The 18,363-nt window shown below is 45.0% G+C and overlaps 1 protein-coding gene across 12 annotated transcripts in view; it reads left to right on the top strand.

Moving 5' to 3' along the window:
* Nucleotides 1-18,363, top strand: part of BIN1 (bridging integrator 1) — a 617,822-nt gene that overhangs the window by 436,454 nt on the left and 163,005 nt on the right. For 2 of the 12 annotated variants that reach the window (XM_078682096.1, XM_078682097.1), the window contains exons 14-15: nt 5,531-5,641; nt 7,653-7,676. The exons of 8 other annotated variants lie outside the window; for them this stretch is intronic. In XM_078682096.1, coding sequence (XP_078538222.1) covers nt 5,531-5,641; nt 7,653-7,676 — 135 coding nt within the window. The remainder of the gene's footprint in view (nt 1-5,530; nt 5,642-7,652; nt 7,677-18,363) is intronic. 2 more of the 12 variants (XM_078682099.1, XM_078682103.1) reach the window with 1 other exon arrangement.

The following is an 18,363-nucleotide window of genomic DNA, read 5'->3' as shown; positions in this document are numbered from 1 at the left end:
ATGGAGGTAGGTCTGATTGTCCTTGTTAAGAGCTCTTTCCGATTGGTCCTGGGAGGTTGAAGGGGGGCAGGTTAAGGGGGAAGGAGGGTTAGCAGTTTGTAAGAAGGATTGATCAATTTTAGAAAAATTTTTATTGAAGAAGGTGGCAATTTCTTCACATCGCTCATTGGTGGCTTAGATTTATTGAGAGGGAGTGGAGTTAGTTTGGCTTTTAACAATGTTGAAGAGTTCTCGTGGTCTGTTTTTTGCCAGATCAAGTTGGCTGCGGAAAAAAGATGCCTTTTCACTGAAGATGTGTTTTTTGTATGACCGTCAAGCAGATCTAAGATGTGTTAGGTGCAGGGATGAGGGGTTTTGTCTCCTGGACCTTTCTGTTTGTCTGAGTTGGCGCTGCTCATCATTCAGCTCCATGTTAAACCAGGGTTTTGATTTGGTTCTCCTCAGTTGTTTGAGAGGAGCTACTTGGTCTAAGACCTCTGTCAGTCTTGAGTTGAAGTGAGAAGTGAGGTCATCAGCCGTCCATGATGAGGGATGGAGTTCTGGGAAAAGGGTACGCTCTCCAGGAGGATGGTAGATGTTGTGGCATTTGATGGGTGGGATGCCCTTGGTGGTGAGTTTGACGCCTAGGTATTCAAACAATGGGTATTCTGCAGGTTTGAGTTTGGTAATCTGTATTCCATCTCTATGAATGATGGCTAGTCCCCCCCCCCCCCCGCCCCCGTTTTGATCGGCCTGTCTTGTTTGATGAGGTTGTACCTTGGAGGGGTGAGAATGTCAAGAATTGGGGTGGAGTGGGTATTGAGCCAGGATTCTGTGAGGAAGCCGATGTCGATTCCTTCCGCGAGCAGATTTTCAGCAATGTCAGTAGCGTGTTGTACTGCTGATCTGCAGTTTAGGAGCATGCAAGAGAGACGACGGGGAGCCTCGATAATGGGAGGAGTTAGGTGGATAGAGGTGTATTGAGCAGGGGGTCTAGGCGAGTGGACAGTATTCGTGATTCTGTTAGTGCTGATAATAACAGTGATGTGGACAGGGGCTGACTTCTGGTCCAACGCGAGGTGAGGGCCATAGCGTTCAATAGGTTTCGGTACAGAAAAGGGTTGGCTATCCCTGTTGGGACTGGGGGCCTGGCTTGATGATAGGCTGGAGGCTCGAGGGGGTGCTCTGAGGGGCTATGTGAGATGTATTGAGTGAAGTAGGAGCACAACAACTCGGGGGGAGAGAGCACGGAGGCTTGGCCCTGTTGAGAAGGTCTTATTGTAAGTGAAGGAAATCAGCAGCAGGGGAGTTAATTTTCTGCTCCATTCTGTTCAGTTGCTGTGCTATAGAGCTGAGGACGTTTGAGGTTTTAGGCAGGGGTCGAGTCTAACTGGGGTCTATGGAGGGAGGTTGAGCAGGGTGCAGGGTTGGATGGAGTCCATGGGATTAGGAGAGGGGGGAGGTTGTATGCGGGGAGTCGGTATTGTAATGTTCCTATTCGAGGAGTTTGGTGTAGGAGAGGTGGGACCGGTGTCCAAGTGAGGAGGGAGAGAAATTCTGGGACGGACGTCAGGGTTCCTGGCATTGTCAGCGAGATTGGCGGTGGAGGCAGGTTGTGAGTGTGGGAGGGTGGAGGCAGGTTGTGAGTGTGGGAGTGTGACATCGGAGGGGGGGGGAGAATGCAGTGGTAGAAGGGGGAGAGAGACCACAGGATTGGAAATTACGTTTGGCAGGGGGGAAGTAAGGTTCGGGGGAACAGGAACAGTGTAGGTGGTGGGGGAAGATTTTGAGGGAGGGTTCCAATTATCATGGGTAGAGAGGGTAGTGTCTGTGAGTTCCTTGGGATTAGGAGAGGGGAGAGGTTGGATGCAGGTTGCCGGATTAGTGATGTTCCCAATCAAGGAGTTCAGAGGAGGAGAGGTGGGATTAGAGTCTAGTTGAGGAGGAGCAGATTAAAGAAAGGCTATCGGAGTTCCAGGGCGTGTCCGAGAGGATCGAGGCGGGTTGTGTATGTGGGGCTGTGACAGCGGAGGTGGATGGTGCAGTAGTAGAAGGGAGGGTAGAGACTACTGGATTGGAAATGTCCTAAGACCAGGGGGAAGTAAGGGTCGTGGGAACAGGGTCTGTGTAGGTGGTAGAGGTGGTCCATGAGTTGAGGAGAGGGTCGTCGGGGCAGGGAGGTTGGATCGGTTCCCCGATATTAGTGAGGGAAGTGGGGGATACGGGAGAAAGGGTTTGATAGCTCAGTTGAGTTAGCGAGGAGAGAAGTGTGGGGAAGTGGCGGTCAAAAGTGGTGAGGTGAGGGTCGGTGGCTTGTATGAGAATGGTACCAGTTCTGTAAATGGAAATGGTGAGATCCCCTTTGAAGGTCGGGGAGATGGTAGTGGAGATTTTTTCACCATAGGGAATTGTTACTGACTTGGCGACTTGAAGGGGAAGAGAGAAGCTGTTTTTCCATTGAGCTGGGCGATTAGTGTAGAAAATGAAGTTTATTTTCGTGCTGCCATTGGTCATTGATTGATAATTATCTACAATGAGTGTTTCAGGGTGTTGTTTTAGAATGCTATGCTTGAAGTTCTTTTTTGCATTACTGGTCATTTTGTTAGGGTAATTAATGTACCAGGAGTTGGGTCCGTCACATACGAGATTAGAGTTTCAGGTGGGGTTAGATGGGCGCATGATTGAATGGTAAGAATGTAGAGATGTAAATGTAGTAGGCTGGACGCACTCTTGAGGAGCCACGAAGGTAGGGTGGAGGGGGGCACACTGGAGATTGTAAAACCAAATTAAAAATAAATACATAAATAAAAAAATTACACAGTTAAGGGGTTGTCGCAGCCATTTTACGGAGAGAAAGGCAGGACTGATTCCTCAGCAATGTGAGCACCGCTGCTGGAGGTAGCGAAGTGAAAAATGGCGAAGTAAGTGAGGGACGGTTATATGGATCTTCACATTGTCTTCCCGTGTCAACCTCGGCGATGGCTGCATCAGCGGTGCCTCATTCGCAACAGTGCAGTCCCGCCAAGGTGGGGGGTAAAGGAGCGTTAGATGCACCAAAGACACCGTGCCCCCCAGCATCAAGGAGCAAAGATAAAATATAAATAACATTGGAGGACTTAGTGGGTAGTCAATGGTGAAATCGAATTCTGAGTTGACTGTAAGCATAACTCCCGCTTTGTATCACATAGTACCAGATCTCAGGAAACGAGCAACTATCATTGTAAAGACACGAGCCGCAAACCAGAAACTCCTGAGACCAACAAACTATCGATCTGCAGTGTCAGTTGAAGGAACCCAAAGTAAGCCTTGTGATCATTTCACTGGTTCTCAGTTGATTAAAAAAAAGTTAGAATGTCTTTGTACCATTCACAAGGCTTACTGAGGAAAGGTCCGCCAAATCTCTGGAGGCGAATATATGCCCCCTATGTGCACACTGAACCCTGTGCCAGCCTGATACATCCGTCAGTGAGCCTGCAGAACGGAATACACTTCGAGGCAGATCTCTGCAGCCCAGGGCCTGGGATTATGGAACTCACTGGACCCAAGGCGCAGCCCCGAACCAGGCAACAGCCGCTCGAGGAAAGGCCTAAAAACATTAACTGCTGCGCATGCGCTCAAGTGAAGCACGCGTCTGCGCGAGCAGTGAGTGAAGACTGTCCAATCAGGACCCTTATTTCACCGACTCGACTGTGACCACTGTTTCTTGAGGCCTAGCGCTATGACGGAACTGGAAGATGTGTCGTGCTATTTAAAAAGTCTACATACATTAGCAAACAACTGAAGAGGCGCATCTAAAGAGAAAACGACATTACACTGGCTGTATAACACAGTGTTCTACAGCCAGTGCAATGTTGTTTTCGTTCATTCTTTTGTTTTTAGGCTGTCCCTTAATTTATCAAGTGTTTTGAACACTTGATAAATGTAGGGGCAGCCTAAAAACAAAAGAATGAACGATATCCGTGACGGAGGTGAGCATCTTCCATAACTGCAAGTAGAAACAGTTCAAGGATGTCCAGTTTCAAGCAAAATACCACTTACTGGTCCGTTCCGGAATACTTTTCTGATAGTGGTACCATTAGGACCTAGCTGACCTGCTTGAAGCACCAGATCTGTGTATATTAACGAGCATAGCCCAATAAAAAGTAAAAGGGACGTAGGAAAATAATATAAAGGAGTGAATGGTTTGGTTAGTTCTTCAAAGTTTAAAACCTTCCAATTTACACTACACTCGTCCGACGCCTCCCAGTAGAAATCATGTATAGTTGTCAGCCCTGGTGTATAATGGCCATGCAGTCACTGATAAACCATATCAAGAAAATACTATTGAGTATGAAGTGGGTGGTGAGGCCATACGTTTTCACCTAGGTAGCCTAGCAGAGGTTTCGAAAGGAGAGGGACGCGTCCCGATATTTCTCTTTACGTGATCACAATGAACCCGTCGAACATCCCCCAGAGGATATGCCAATGGGTATTGTATGTACGCTCCAATGCTGCCCTCTCGTGGCTTTTTGACGGGTTACCATGAAAGAAGGCCGATCGGTAAATGTGCATTTTTTTGTAATATACGTTTGAAATAATCGTATCTCGCAAATGTATCGTTTTCTATAGTTATATACTAAATGTATTGAATTGCAGGGACCCTTGTCACAAAATTCTTTAATAAACACAGCGGACATTTTGGAGAAGAAATTAAACTCTAAAATAATTTGTTTTACATAGGATTCCTTAATTACGCACTAGCGCCTGAAAAGTGCTATCATTATTGTTTGGCATGTATATGCATTTATTTTGAGTTTTTTATCCATATATATTTGGCTTTTCCTTATAGTCCTGTAATAATGTGTAACAATGGCTTTGTACGACTGTTTTGGTGTTTGTCCGAAAAAGAGGCTGTCGATTTCATGCCTACCAATTATTACATTTGTAATGACGAAACTTGAGGCGCTTTGAAGCATAGCAATAGAGAAGGGATGGGCCAGTTTCTCAGCTCGTCTATCACAGTTATTGTCCGATCATCAGCCCTCTAGCGCCCTAAAATAGAATTAAACTAATTAGCAGAAGTCTCCCTTTTTTTCTCCAAATTCATGCAGGCAGCAAAACATTGTTTTCAGTGTGTTTTTTGTAGTTTATCCACTTTAGGGAAGTTTTGTTAGCTATAATCCATTTCATGAAGCGGGGAGGCGGTGATATTTTTTATGTTACAAATTGCAAAGGCGCGTGAGCCTAGCGATCCGAGAGCGGACCGACTTTGCCATACCTGACTTTCAGACACTACGAGCTGTAGGGAAGGCTCCCTGATTTCCTGGCTCACCGGTGTGCCCATGAGCAGATTACTCTGGACTAAAATCAGCCAATTGATTGTGTGGATTGGGCCGAGGTACCACTGATCACATTGTATGCCAGACCGAATATGTATACAGAGATGGATGCTTATGTTTGCCTTACCATTGCCATGTCTTTCTCCCACATCCCTGCACCCAGGTACAGCTCGCCCCGTGTATCCTGCCTAGCTAATGCTCCGACTCTTTTTTTCCCTTTCACTGCTGCAAAGTTTGAGGCCCCTGGATCCCTCCAGGAGGAAGCCAGCTTGCTGGATCTGGATTTTGACCCACTCAAACCAGATGCCAGCACCCCAGTGAAGGCTTCTGCGTCGGTCTCTCAGGTTTGTTTATCATGTTTATGGCTCGGTTTCATGGATCGGCGACCAACTGGTTCCCGATGGGTTGATGGGGCAAACATTCCAAACTTTTTCAACGTTGCACTTTTGGTAATGCCTGCTTACTACCCGGAAAGTGCTTTGAACCTTGCAAGGTGTAGGCAAGTTCTAAACCAATACCAGTACAGTACAGCTGTTGCATCTCATAAGGCTGTTGTAGGTTAAGAGATTGGGGCAATGGAACGAGGATGGGTGAGGCTCACTCTGAAGCACCCTACATAGAGCTGGGTGCTTTTTCCAGGTAGCGTCAAATTACCCTAAGTAGGTCCAGGGTGATCTTTGCATAGAATAATTTTACATGTAGTGTATGCATTTGGAAATAATTTACTACATCAGTGGTTAGAGTGAAAATAGATAAAAACTTTGACCTTTCTGTGTTACACTGGACACCCCCTTATCTAAAGCCATAAAAACGTGTGTGATTTCTAATTATCATTGCCTTAATTGGTGTTTATGCTTAGGAAAGTGCAAGTCAAGACAAAATAAGAGCGACTCATATGGCTTAGTAATGGTGGGGCTTGGTTTTTAAAACATTTGTTATTGTGAAGCGCTCTGTAAAAGGTAATGGCCCTTGGCGTTAGGCTTGGTGTTGGGTGTGAATTGTAGACCCCTCTGGGCTTGTTTGCACCATTCTAGTTTCAATAATCCACCACAAACCCACTGCTTAATTTGAGCCGGTGGTTTCCAACGCTCGCCACCGACACTTAATTACATATAGCAATGATTATGACAGCTGCCACATGGTAGCGCCGTTTGTGTAAAATTTAAAGCTAAGCAAAACTGTTGTTTATTAATTCAATATACATTAAAACAACTAATACCTGCTCCCAAGCCATTCTTAGAGCTGTGCGGGCCTTGAACAGTCTGAATCATCACACGTGTAGGAGTGTGACGGTTAGTAGTTGTGATGGCACTGTAATTGGCAGCACTACCAGAGGCAATCGTGGTGCAAGCTGCAGTGGCCTCCTGACGAGGGTCCAAACTAAGCACAGCACAAAGCCCAAGTATGATTGAAGTACTAGGAAGCTATTGTTAAAATGGGACTGATTGATGGCTGAAAGCTGCAGAGCAGCTGCAAAAGCTGAGAAGCAGGCCAGTGTGTAGTGCAACTGACAGAACCATCTGAACATGCTCCCAGCCTGCCCTTCTGTTCACCTCTTAACCTCTCACCTCTTGCATGAGTGACTCGGGTGTTCATGACAAATTGTGATTTTTGCTGGTAAACTATAACGGTGCTGTGTTGTGGTCCCCCCTCCTTCGAGGCTGGATGGGTGAAATAGAAGGGTTTTGATATTTTTCCTGAGGTTGGGGATTTGTTTTGCTTTAGTATTGAGGGATGCTCAGAGCAGTTACTCAAAAGTATTGCCCTTTTAAAATCTTTGTCCATGTGGACAAAGAAAATCCGTCATGGATCTGGTTTCCTCAGAATGCCAAGTGTTTTTAAAGTGGGTGTTCAGTAAATGCCATATATTAACATGACCTTGAACTGCACAAAATGTAGAGTGGTCTGCAACATTTTGTGTTTGTTGTGCTATCATGCTATTTCAAACAATATACATTGGAAGACACAACTAGCATTCTAGTTCAGTGCATTACATGGTCTCTAGATGCTACTTTGCCTAAGCTTGTTCAGAACCTGATGACCGGATATATTCTACCAATGTAGTTGGTGAGCATCCTCGGCAGCTAGACTTGCCGAAATCTGGAGAATGTTCTGACAGGCTGGTACCTCTGGGAACCATGATAGCTGCGGCAGTCCGTCAAGTGACAGACTTGGTTGGTTCTTGACTGATTGTACTCCAGCCCTTGGTCCTTCTGCGGTGAAATTCTACGTCTCTTATTAAATGACGTTAGTCAAGTCAGGAAAAGGGTGTAAAGTCTGCATTGTTTGGGATGCGCTTATGAACCAAATTGAAACTGTTTTTCTTTTCTCACCCTTGTGCTTTCACATGCTAAGTCCTTGCCGTGGGATTTATGGGAGGTAAGATCCTCAGCTGTTGCATACTAGTAAACTATGGCTGCTTTGCAAGTCTCGGGCATGTGTAGACTCTGATCTGTCTCTTCAACCTGGAATGTTCTTCTGCCATCGTACTTCTTTATAACACATTTTCATTTTCCAGAATTTTATGAATTGCGTGAGACGTGTATGTATATGCATTTTCTTGCATCTCATATTGCAGACCTACGAGCAATGTTTATCTCTTCTTCCTGCTGCTGTATGCATTCCATCTCCTGATACAGTTTGCGCTGCTTCCTTTTCATTGCCCTTCTCATCTTATGCGCTATCCCTGCTGAGGCTCCATACTGTGCGGTCCTTCACTTATTGTTTGTGCCTTCTGTGTTCTTCTCTCAAACCTTGCATTGTTTTTATTGCCTATGTATACTTTGCTTGATTTCATTTACTTTCCCTTCTAAAGATAAATGTTCAGTACATGTTCAGTACAGTTTATGTTCTGTATAGCACAGTCAATTGTTTCGTGTAATAAAATTATAATCTGTCCTAAAGGAATAGAAAAAGAAAAGAGCTTGCATTTTTATCATGGTACTTGTAAAAGAGTAGGAAGTGGCTAAACTCAATAGAAGGGGCTTTAGAAAGGTGGTGCAAGAAAGCATGTCTGGTTTTCCCAATCACATGATCTTGGGAAATTTGTCTGAAGATTTTTCTCAGAAGGCAGTAGGCAGACTTGCCATGCCTGCCCTGCTGGTAACTGATTTCCATAGACCTGTGATCCATACAGTCGGGGAAAAGTTTATCATGCCTCTAAGCTTCTAAAAGAAGTCGCCCCTCGAGGCAGCAGATTTGAATCATTACCACGTTGATTGGAAATCGCAGTGGCTGTTTTTGTCATGTTAGTGGTTTAATACAATTGGTCAATTTAGGTCCTTTGCTGTGTATCGCTGCCAGGATTTGCAGTATTTACATCTCTTGTCTGAAGCCTGAAAGAGAAATGAAAACTCTAGAATTCCCCTTAAGGCGGTCGGCGGAGCGCACTGATAGGAGAATGAGCACAGCTTGATTGACCACTGAAATCTTATTAGTCGTTAAGATGTTGGTTACATTGAAGACCCTAACTCCAAACTAAGGTCTGATGACTTTATAAGCTTGCAGCTCTTGATGGAATAACACCTACTTACCCCCATGAATTAGTTTTCACATTTTGGTGCTTCTTTTAATATTTGATGAAGACTAGGGAAGAGCAGGAGAGTCTCAGAAGACTGATATAAAAAGTAGTCAGTTTTGTGCATTGAATGCATTTTTCAAAAATATGCACGTGCATCTCAGTCCAGTTATGAATCATTTACTGTTAAGTAAATTAAGTAAGTGTGTAGTGTGGCTTATTGTGAGTTTTGAGATATTTCTGACATTTAATTTGAGCTCCAAATTGGTAATTTGTTATAAAGTTGCCCAAATTTTCCCACAAACAAGAATCATGGCTGTGTGAATAGAAGCCTAGATTTGTGGATTATTATAGATAAACACTGGTTTAACCCGAATCTTTTCTTGATTATATGAGATAAGTGCCACTCAAGATTGCCATTTAGACAAATGACCTTTTCCTGTGCATTTTTGGCATTGGGATTTGCAAATCCTGATCTTGTATTCCCTACATGTTGGAAGAGTTAAACTCCAGAAATTGAGCCCTGATTCTGAGGTGGATTTGCAGGATCGATTCACATCTCCGTACCGTTTAATCCTACTCCCACAACCGGCATGATGGTAATTGTGCAGTAACGAAATATATAGTAGCCGTATCTTGTTACCTTTCACATCTAGTTCTTTCAGAAAATGAATGAATTAAACTTTTCTAAAGTGGGTCACTAATCCATTTAGGTGTGCTGGTGATGAAGAAGGGTATAGAGATAGAATGTCCCATTCCACTGCCAGGCCTCAGTCTAACAAAATATGGAGTTTTACATTTTCATAAAAGATAAATATTGTGAGCCTTGTGGGACCCCGAAAGGTAAAGGTTTAAAGTAAAAAAAAAAGGAGGACAGATTGCCTTCTCTCTGTTGTTGAGAAAAGAATCGAACCAGTCAAGTGCACAGAACTCCAGCACCCTCCAACGTAGCGAGGGAGGATGTTGTGGGAGATCATATCAAAAGCACCCAACAGGTTGAGAAAGATCAAACTGACTGAATTCTTAGAGTCCAGCCTTAGGTGGATTTATTTTAGAAACTGAGATTAAAACGGATTCTGTACTGTAACTTGATCGAAATTTTAGTTGATCAATGTCTTCAATTCAAGTCTTCAAGAATTTTAGTCGGGTGTGCATCAATATGCGATTTCAGAATCAAAGAAGGGCCCAAGAAGGAGAGAAATAGGTCTGAAGTTGGAAAGCAGTGTAGGAGCTGCATTTGTTTTGTTAGGAAAGGAAGTACAGTTGCATTTTTCCAAGTTTTGGGAAAGTTTTGTGCAAGGAGAGGTTAAACTGGGTTCTAAGAGCAGTGATGATTGCATTCGAGAGAGAAAGAGATGTTTCACATGTTTTGCAGAGGTCTTGCGGAGATCCATACTTTTGTTTTGTTCTACACCTTTTTTAGGGTAGGGCTTGAAGGGGCACTCCAGCGATTTATAACAAGAAAATGAATTATCAGTAGAGTTCTTGACAAAAGCATACCGTTTGTATTGGGACTTCCCCTTCAGAATATGTTCTCAAGTCTTGTACTAGGATTTTATTACAAAAGATGTTCGACAAATCATCTCACAAAGTCTTAGAACGCCGAAGTGTGATTTGGAAACAGTCGGGATTGTCTTGATTTTTCAATGTTTCCTGTACACCCACATGAGTGGCAAAGGTGTTCCTGTGAATGAGAATGTCTTTCCATTGGTTATCATCTAGATTTATCTGTAATACTTTATCCCATGCCTGCTTGAACAGACCCCCCCCCCCCCTCCCCCGAATGTGCTCTTGACTGGATCGTATATGTCTGACGTGGCGTGCCTCTCAACATCACAAGTCCACAAACAATTCTCAAAGGGAACCTGATCTCGACATGCCCCAGACCCTTTGTTTAATTTGGGGGTACTGGAGACTGTGTCTTAGTTCTATATGTATATATGAAGCGTTCAGTTTTCAGAAAACTAAATTCCTCTTAAAACTGTTCAAATCTTTCTACTTATCCAACAGTGTTTTACATCCCTCCTCTAGCCCAGTGAGGGAAAGTTGACAAAGCAGAACGATTTTAGGAAGGGCTGAACACCTCAATGATGACAAATAATAAACAAACCAGATGCCTTAGAGACCTCCCCACCTCCCCAACAAGTTTGCTGTTCATGCTGCATTACTTTGGGAAAATTGTGGCTTCAGAGAATCATGGTCTGCCAGCGTTTCATCTTCAGTTTTCACTCCAAAATGTGGGTGGGATAAATCGTCAGATCAAAACTATACTTTTAAAGTACTCTGTCCAGCTTTTAATTCCCGAGTGAATTCTCCCAAAGTAAGTAATTCCTTGATCATTTTAAGCACAGGAAGCACTGATTATGAAAAGTGGGACATCCCTAGTTTGCTAGTAGAACATCAGTTGCTTTGAGTGTTGGTTTCCTATGACTAAGAATTCCAATTATATCAGCAGATGATAAAGGAAAATACAGTTCAATTGTTCTGCGAGTTTAAGTTTTTAAGGGTGACTTGTAAGGCAAAAGGAGGTAATATTCTGTGTAAATCTGCACATTTTTAGTAACAGAAATTAGAATATTATGCAGATGGTAATACTGACTGCTCAGTTGGACGTAGCCAGATGGATTTTCTTTCATACATTTGAATAAGGAAAGCATATGTTTGGTCCTATTCTCTAGCTAGTTTTGCAAATGACACTAACAAGGATTTTTTTACATGATTGAAATCTAATTATTAGTTGAGTCAACTTTTGTTTCACCACATTGCATATCTTAAATGTATGTGTTTGCATTATCTTTGCAGCCTCATATTTTACATACTGCTGTAGAGCTGTGTACATAACTGTATTCAGCATTTTTTCTATTCATTCTGTAGTAGGGGATCTCTGTGATAGTCATAATCTTGTGAATAGTCCCGCCCATGTGCGTGGACCCCGGAGTAATCTAAATAGTCTCTTAAGTTGTCTTCTTCTGCAGACCTGCATAGACACTTAAGAGAAAATCAAAGACAAATAATGCAGCCTAAAACTACAAGGCTACATTGGCCAGCACTTCATCTTGAAGTGAAAAGAATAGCCAAATAATATTAAATGTAGCACACTCTATGTTTCACACTCAGAGAAACTCCCCTTCACAAAAATCCTTTGTAATGATAGAGAGGAAGGATTGGACAGACAAGCCCCATAGGCTGCCATTATGTGTCTGGAAAAGGGATACCGTGCCTTTAAATAACTCTCCAGAGACACTCGGTATCCCAGGATGCACAGCCAAAGGCCTTTTACTTTCAGTTCTTTTTTCCGGCTCCTGATAGCAGGACCCTGGAGGATTGAGCTCTACCTTTTTGGGAATATCTTCAATTTGTGGAGCTTTTCCAGTGATTTGAGTGTTTCACTCGATGTCTGGGGTCTTCCTCTTACAGTTGCTGTGTTTTTTGACCAGTTTTGCCACCTCTTTATTAACGAAATGCCAGCTTTATTCGACAAGTGCCCTGAGTGTGGTAGGAAGAAGGCCAAGTCTGACCCCCACAGACTATGCATACTCTGTCTCCCTTCCACCCATGTCCCTGACTCCTGTGATATCTGTCACTCTTTCTCCAGGAGGACCCTGCATGACAGGGAGAAGATTCGTCTCCAAGGCCTAGAACAGAGGAGACATCAAGTACCAGGTGGGACTTCTGGGCATAGACGGACTCTGTCCTCATCCTCTGCCCATGCTTCGGCCTCTGGGGGGCTCCCCAGTCAATAAAAGGCCCAGAAATGGCACCGGTCCCGGTCAACGTCGATGGCTTCGGCGTCTAGATGTATGACTACCATCTGTTCCCCATCGACCCAGGGCTTTGGATCAAAGCGACGTCGACGTTCGGCGTCGAGGGGTAGGACATCGAGACCTCGGATGAGGTAGACCTCGAGGACTCTACCGGCGTCGACACACCATCAACGTCTGGATGAGTCCTGAAGAAGCAGGTGCTAGCCGTCGAGGCGACACCGCCGTTCGCCATCAACGTCGACGAGACGTTTGACGTTGAGGAGAGAAAAATCGACGTCAAGGCGAGGTCGTTCGACGTCTGAGTTTGTCGACGTCAAGGAGATCGCCGCCGCAAAGAGCGACGTCAAAGAGGTCGACGTCGAGGAAGGATAAGTCGGCGTCGAAGAGGAAGTCGGGGCTCAGGTCAGTGCCTAGTGCCTCTGTGGTGAGCCTATCATCAGCATTGGCGAGTCCCCGGTCGCGGCGGCACTGGCACTCGTCCTCGGAGAGGTCTGCCTCCAGAGCATCCTCCCCGGGGCCTGCTCGTAAGAAGAGTTGTTAGGTCACCGGACTCAGATTATTCCCGGACCTATTCGCCCTTGAAGCCCAGGATGCCTACACCTCCTGCTCTACCGCAGCAGATACCTCCACGGCAGCCTCCTCCACATCTACCTCCTCCTCCTCCTCTGCCACTGCCACCGCCTCCTCCTCCTCCTCCACCTCGGCCTCCACAGCCTTTGGTTCCGGCTCAGCCTCTTCCATTGCCGCAACCTTCTGTGCCGGAGGTTCCGGCAAGGCCCAGGAAACCGAGGTCAAGGTCCAGAGGGAGACATCGCTCTCGCAGTGATCGTAGATCTTCAACGAGGTCTCGTCATTCTCAAAGGAGGGACAGGCACTGTCCAGATACACAGACTCGTCTAGTGGCAGGAGATACTCTCCCACTTTATCGGACTCTCCCCCTACCAGAGTGTCGCCAGTGGAGGACATTGTGACTTTCCAGGATGTGATGCTGAGGGGGGCAGCGAAGCTAGGGATCACACTGACAGTACCCACTCCTTCCACCTCTGTGATCTTTGAAACATTGCATCGCAGGCATCTCTCTCGCCCTTTGCTGCCTTTGGTGCCAGGACTGGAGGAACTAGCCATGGAGTTGTTTCTGACACCGGCCACTGTGAAGTCGGCGCCATCACGGCTCCAGAAGAAATACAGGCCCCCAGACTCTGATCTGGCATTTTTAAGATCAGACCCGGTACCGGATTCTGTGGTTCTGACAGCGGCCAAGAAGCAGCATTCTACGGCCCCTTGATCTACGGTCCCTCCTGACAAGGAGAGCCGTCAAATGGATTCGGCGGGGAGGAAGGTCTGCAGTACTGCTGCCACCTAGATGAAAGCTTTACACGAAAAACAAGAACCCACACTTCGATGAATTTCACACCATATATTTTTTAGGGATGAAAAAAGATAAGCACTATTTAATGTGTTTACCTTGGCGATTAGTTGCGCCAGTTTTATTCAACAATTTTCACAAAAAGAGAACATGTCACTATAGTCAAGAGAAATATCAAAGCCTTAAACGTAATGGCCATTTAGTGTCCAATATTTACAATGAAAGATTCAATATTTACAATGCAAAAATGTGATTTAAACAACAAATTAACAAAACATACATAAATTGTGAAACTGTGCAAAAGTAGTACACAACCGTCTTTGTGTGATATCATTTCACAAATAAAGTGAGGGGAAGAATTATCCACATGTTTTTTTTAAACATAACATTTTTTATGAACCAACAGTTTTTTCAAGACTGAAATGTAATATTTGGCAAAAAATTGAGATTTTTAGTGGTTCTCCAAAAACCAACACGACAACCTCTCGGTAGAAATGTTGATAGGCACTTAAATCATAAACAATTTTAAATGTTTACAGGACTTGATCCTATCCGCCTACGCGTTTCGAGTTTGTGAGGGTTCTTCTCAAACTCTCTTCAGGGCCAAATGAATTCCATTCCCCATTTGTTAAACCTCTAGGGACTCGAGGTAGGTTAGTTCATCCAAATAACTTGTGGAGTTTTGAAGGATTTCGAAGGATTTGTGCGTGTTTCTGGCTATAGTGGAAAAGGCCATCTGCTCGTGCTGCTAATTTTCAGTTTCCATCATTAGGAAAATACAGCGTTTAATTATGTTGCCTCGTGCAGTGTATTAGTTATCGACGTTCTCCCAGTATGCTTGACACTCACGGTGTCATCGCCATTAGTCTTCCTCTGGCACCGCGGCTCTGTTGAAAAACGAGTACGCTGTATTTTCCTAATGATGGAAACTGAAAATTAGCAGCACGAGCAGATGGCCTTTTCCACTATAGCCAGAAACACGCACAAATCCTTCGAAATCCTTCAAAACTCCACAAGTTATTTGGATGAACTAACCTACCTCGAGTCCCTAGAGGTTTAACAAATGGGGAATGGAATTCATTTGGCCCTGAAGAGAGTTTGAGAAGAACCCTCACAAACTCGAAACGCGTAGGCGGATAGGATCAAGTCCTGTAAACATTTAAAATTGTTTGATTTAAGCGCCTATCAACATTTCTACCGAGAGGTTGTCGTGTTGGTTTTTGGAGAACCACTAAAAATCTCCATTTTTTGCCAAATATTACATTTCAGTCTTGAAAAAACTGTTGGTTCATAAAAAATTTTATGTTTAAAAAAAACATGTGGATAATTCTTCCCCTCACTTTATTTGTGAAATGATATCACACAAAGACGGTTGTGTACTACTTTTGCACAGTTTCACAATTTATGTATGTTTTGTTAATTTGTTGTTTAAATCACATTTTTGCATTGTAAATATTGAATCTTTCATTGTAAATATTGGACACTAAATGGCCATTACGTTTAAGGCTTTGATATTTCTCTTGACTATAGTGACATGTTATCTTTTTGTGAAAATTGTTGAATAAAACTGGCGCAACTAATCGCCAAGGTAAACGCATTAAATAGTGCTTATCTTTTTTCATCCCTAAAAAATATATGGTGTGAAATTCATCGAAGTGTGGGTTCTTGTTTTTCGTGTAAAGTTATTGGGCCCTTACCCCACTTCTGTCCGCATGGGCCATACTCTCCCTTTTTTGAAAAACCTAGATGAAAGCGGCAAGTGCATCAGCGCATTTGGGTCGGTATGACCGCTCCTTGTGGGAGTCCCTGCAGCAATTCATTGAGCTCCTCCCGAGGGACAGGAGAGAAGATTTCCAAGAAATTTTGAATGAAGGCATGATGGTCTCAAATCAGGTCATCAGTTTGGCAGCAGACGCTTCTCTTCTGGCTGCTCATGGGTACTGCCATGGCATAAATTTGAGATGCCACTCCTGGTTGCGCCTTACCTCTCTTAAGCCAGAGGCGCAACAGCGGATTGCTAATTTGCCCTTCTCTGGATCTACCCTCTTCGGGACTCATGCGGATGAGGAGATGGCCCACATGAAGACGGAAGTAGAAACGCTGAAAGCGGTCGGTTTGGAGAAACCTAAGGAACAATGGAAATCCTTCCGCCCCTTCCAGAGGCGTTACTCTTCCCAGAGATTTCAGCGAGGGCAAGGTCGCCAAGCTGGCCAACAGCAGCCACAACAGCAATACCAGCGGCAACCCATCCAGAAGCGTCAGAGGGGCAGAGGCGGCCAGAAGGGCTCCTCAGCGAATAAGGGCCAGGCCGGGTCTAAGCCCTGAGGAGTTCCCCCTCGTCCGTTACCCCCTCCGGTGGAGGGATGCATACAGAATTACTTGGCAGAGTGGAGAAAAATCACTCGGGACAAGTGGGTGCTGAATATTGTTTGCAGTGGATACAGTCTTAGGTTTGTCATCCCTCCTCCCGCTATTCCACCGGTTCATTCGCAATTCCAGCTGCGTGAACTTCAAGCGGAGGCCGATACCCTGTTAAGAAAAAGGGCGATAGAAGACGTCCCTCTGTCTCAAAGGGGAAAGGGTCTATACTCAAGGTTCGTTCTGGTACGCAAAAAGGACAAAAACTAGTTCAGGCCCATTCTGGATTTGTGACAAGCAAACAAATTGATTCGCAGGGAGGAATTTTGCATGCTGTCCTTGCACCAGATTTATCCTCAGCTGCAAAGAGGAGACTGGCTTTGCGCAATAGACCTGCAGGTTGCGTACTTCCATGTGCCCATTGCACGGAAACACCGGCAGTTCCTGTGCTTCCTGGTCGGCACCAATCACTATCGATACACCGTACTACCGTTTAGACTGAAGTCTGCACCCAGGACTTTTTCAAAATGCATGGCAGTGGTGGCAGCGCACCTGAGAAAGAACAAGATGTTTGTCTACCCGGGTAGACAAACATCTTGTTCTTTCTCAGGTGCGCTGCCACCACTGCCATGCACTCCCTGCTTGTACAGACGGACAATATGACCACAATGTATTACCTCAACAAGCAGGGGGGTTCGAGATCGCGCACACTGTCCCGAGAAGCGCAGGTGATCTGGCACTGGCTGCTAGCCAGAGGACTGACGATAACGGCTACCCATCTACCAGGTGTGCAGAATGCTCAGGCAGATACACTCAGCAGGCTGGTCCAGGAAAACCACGAGTGGGTCCTAAACAACGAGGTGCTAGGAAACATCTTCGAAAGATGGGGCACTCCAGAAATAGATCTGTTCGCCATCGCTGAAAACAGAAAATGCAGAGACTTCGCCTCCAGGTTCTACCAATCGGGGACGCTGGGGAATGCGCAATGGATCAGCTGGTCGAACAGCTTTCTGTACGCTTTTCCACCCATTCCCTTAATTCTGGCGGTCCTCATCAAGCTGTCTCAGTCCAGAGCACGGATGATCCTCATTGCTCCGGAGTGGCCTCGACAGTGGTGGTTCACAGACCTGCTCCACCGGTCTCTCCAACCTCATCTGCGGCTTCCATGTCGGCCGGACCTTCTCACGAAGTTTGGGGGCAGATGGTGCACCCAAATCCCTAATGGGGGCACACACTGCCTCCATGCAGCGTTAAAAAAAAATGGTGTGGAAGACGCTGGAAACACACTCATTGCTGGAGGACAAGGCGACTTTTTCTGTCAGAGCGCACGCTTGGATGACTCTGAACTCATATAAGACCCTGGCCCCACAACAATATTTTAACTTGGGATACTCAAAAGCACTGAAATTTTAATTCCTTAAGCTCTGGCTGGGTGTGTTACCAACTACGCAGCAGCTCCCTCCCTGGAAAAGGGTGCAGACCATCACACTATGCAGCCTGTGCAAAAAGGACCAGGGTGACATCATACATACTATCTGTACTTGTACGGAGTTGCTTCAAGAAAGGAGGCTGTTGCTAAAAACTCCCTTTAACCAAAGTGGGATTTGGACAAGGAGACAAGCAGTTTTGGCATGTTTTGATCCCTCATCGCCACAATTGAACACCAGGCTAGTCAGATTCCTTGAAGCGGCTCGGGCAAACATGCCAAAATGACTCTCAATCTGCAGGGTATTGGAACATTGGGGTAACTTCACTAAAGGGACGATTAATTGTCACTGCGGACCGCATTTTTTTCACAGGTTGCAAAGGCACGGCCAATCAGTATTTTATAGCTGTAATGACGCAGCAGCGTTTTTAGATTGTAAATACCATGGGGCTCATGAGGGAGCACGAACATTTTAATTACAGTTTTATTTTTGTATGTATTGCAATGGTTTTAAGTAACTCTGCAAATAAAGTATATTATCTTATCTTACCAACCTCTCATTGTTGAGTTTGGCGGCATGGCTCCTAAGATAGTACAGTATGGACACTTGAGCTTGCCAGACAATTGCATGGAAA

This window comes from Lissotriton helveticus, chromosome 3_1, assembly GCF_964261635.1.
Source record: "Lissotriton helveticus chromosome 3_1, aLisHel1.1, whole genome shotgun sequence".
Classification (NCBI taxonomy): Eukaryota; Metazoa; Chordata; class Amphibia; order Caudata; family Salamandridae; genus Lissotriton; species Lissotriton helveticus.
Note: the sequence above shows the minus strand (reverse complement) of the source record. Positions and strands in the feature narration are given on the sequence as shown.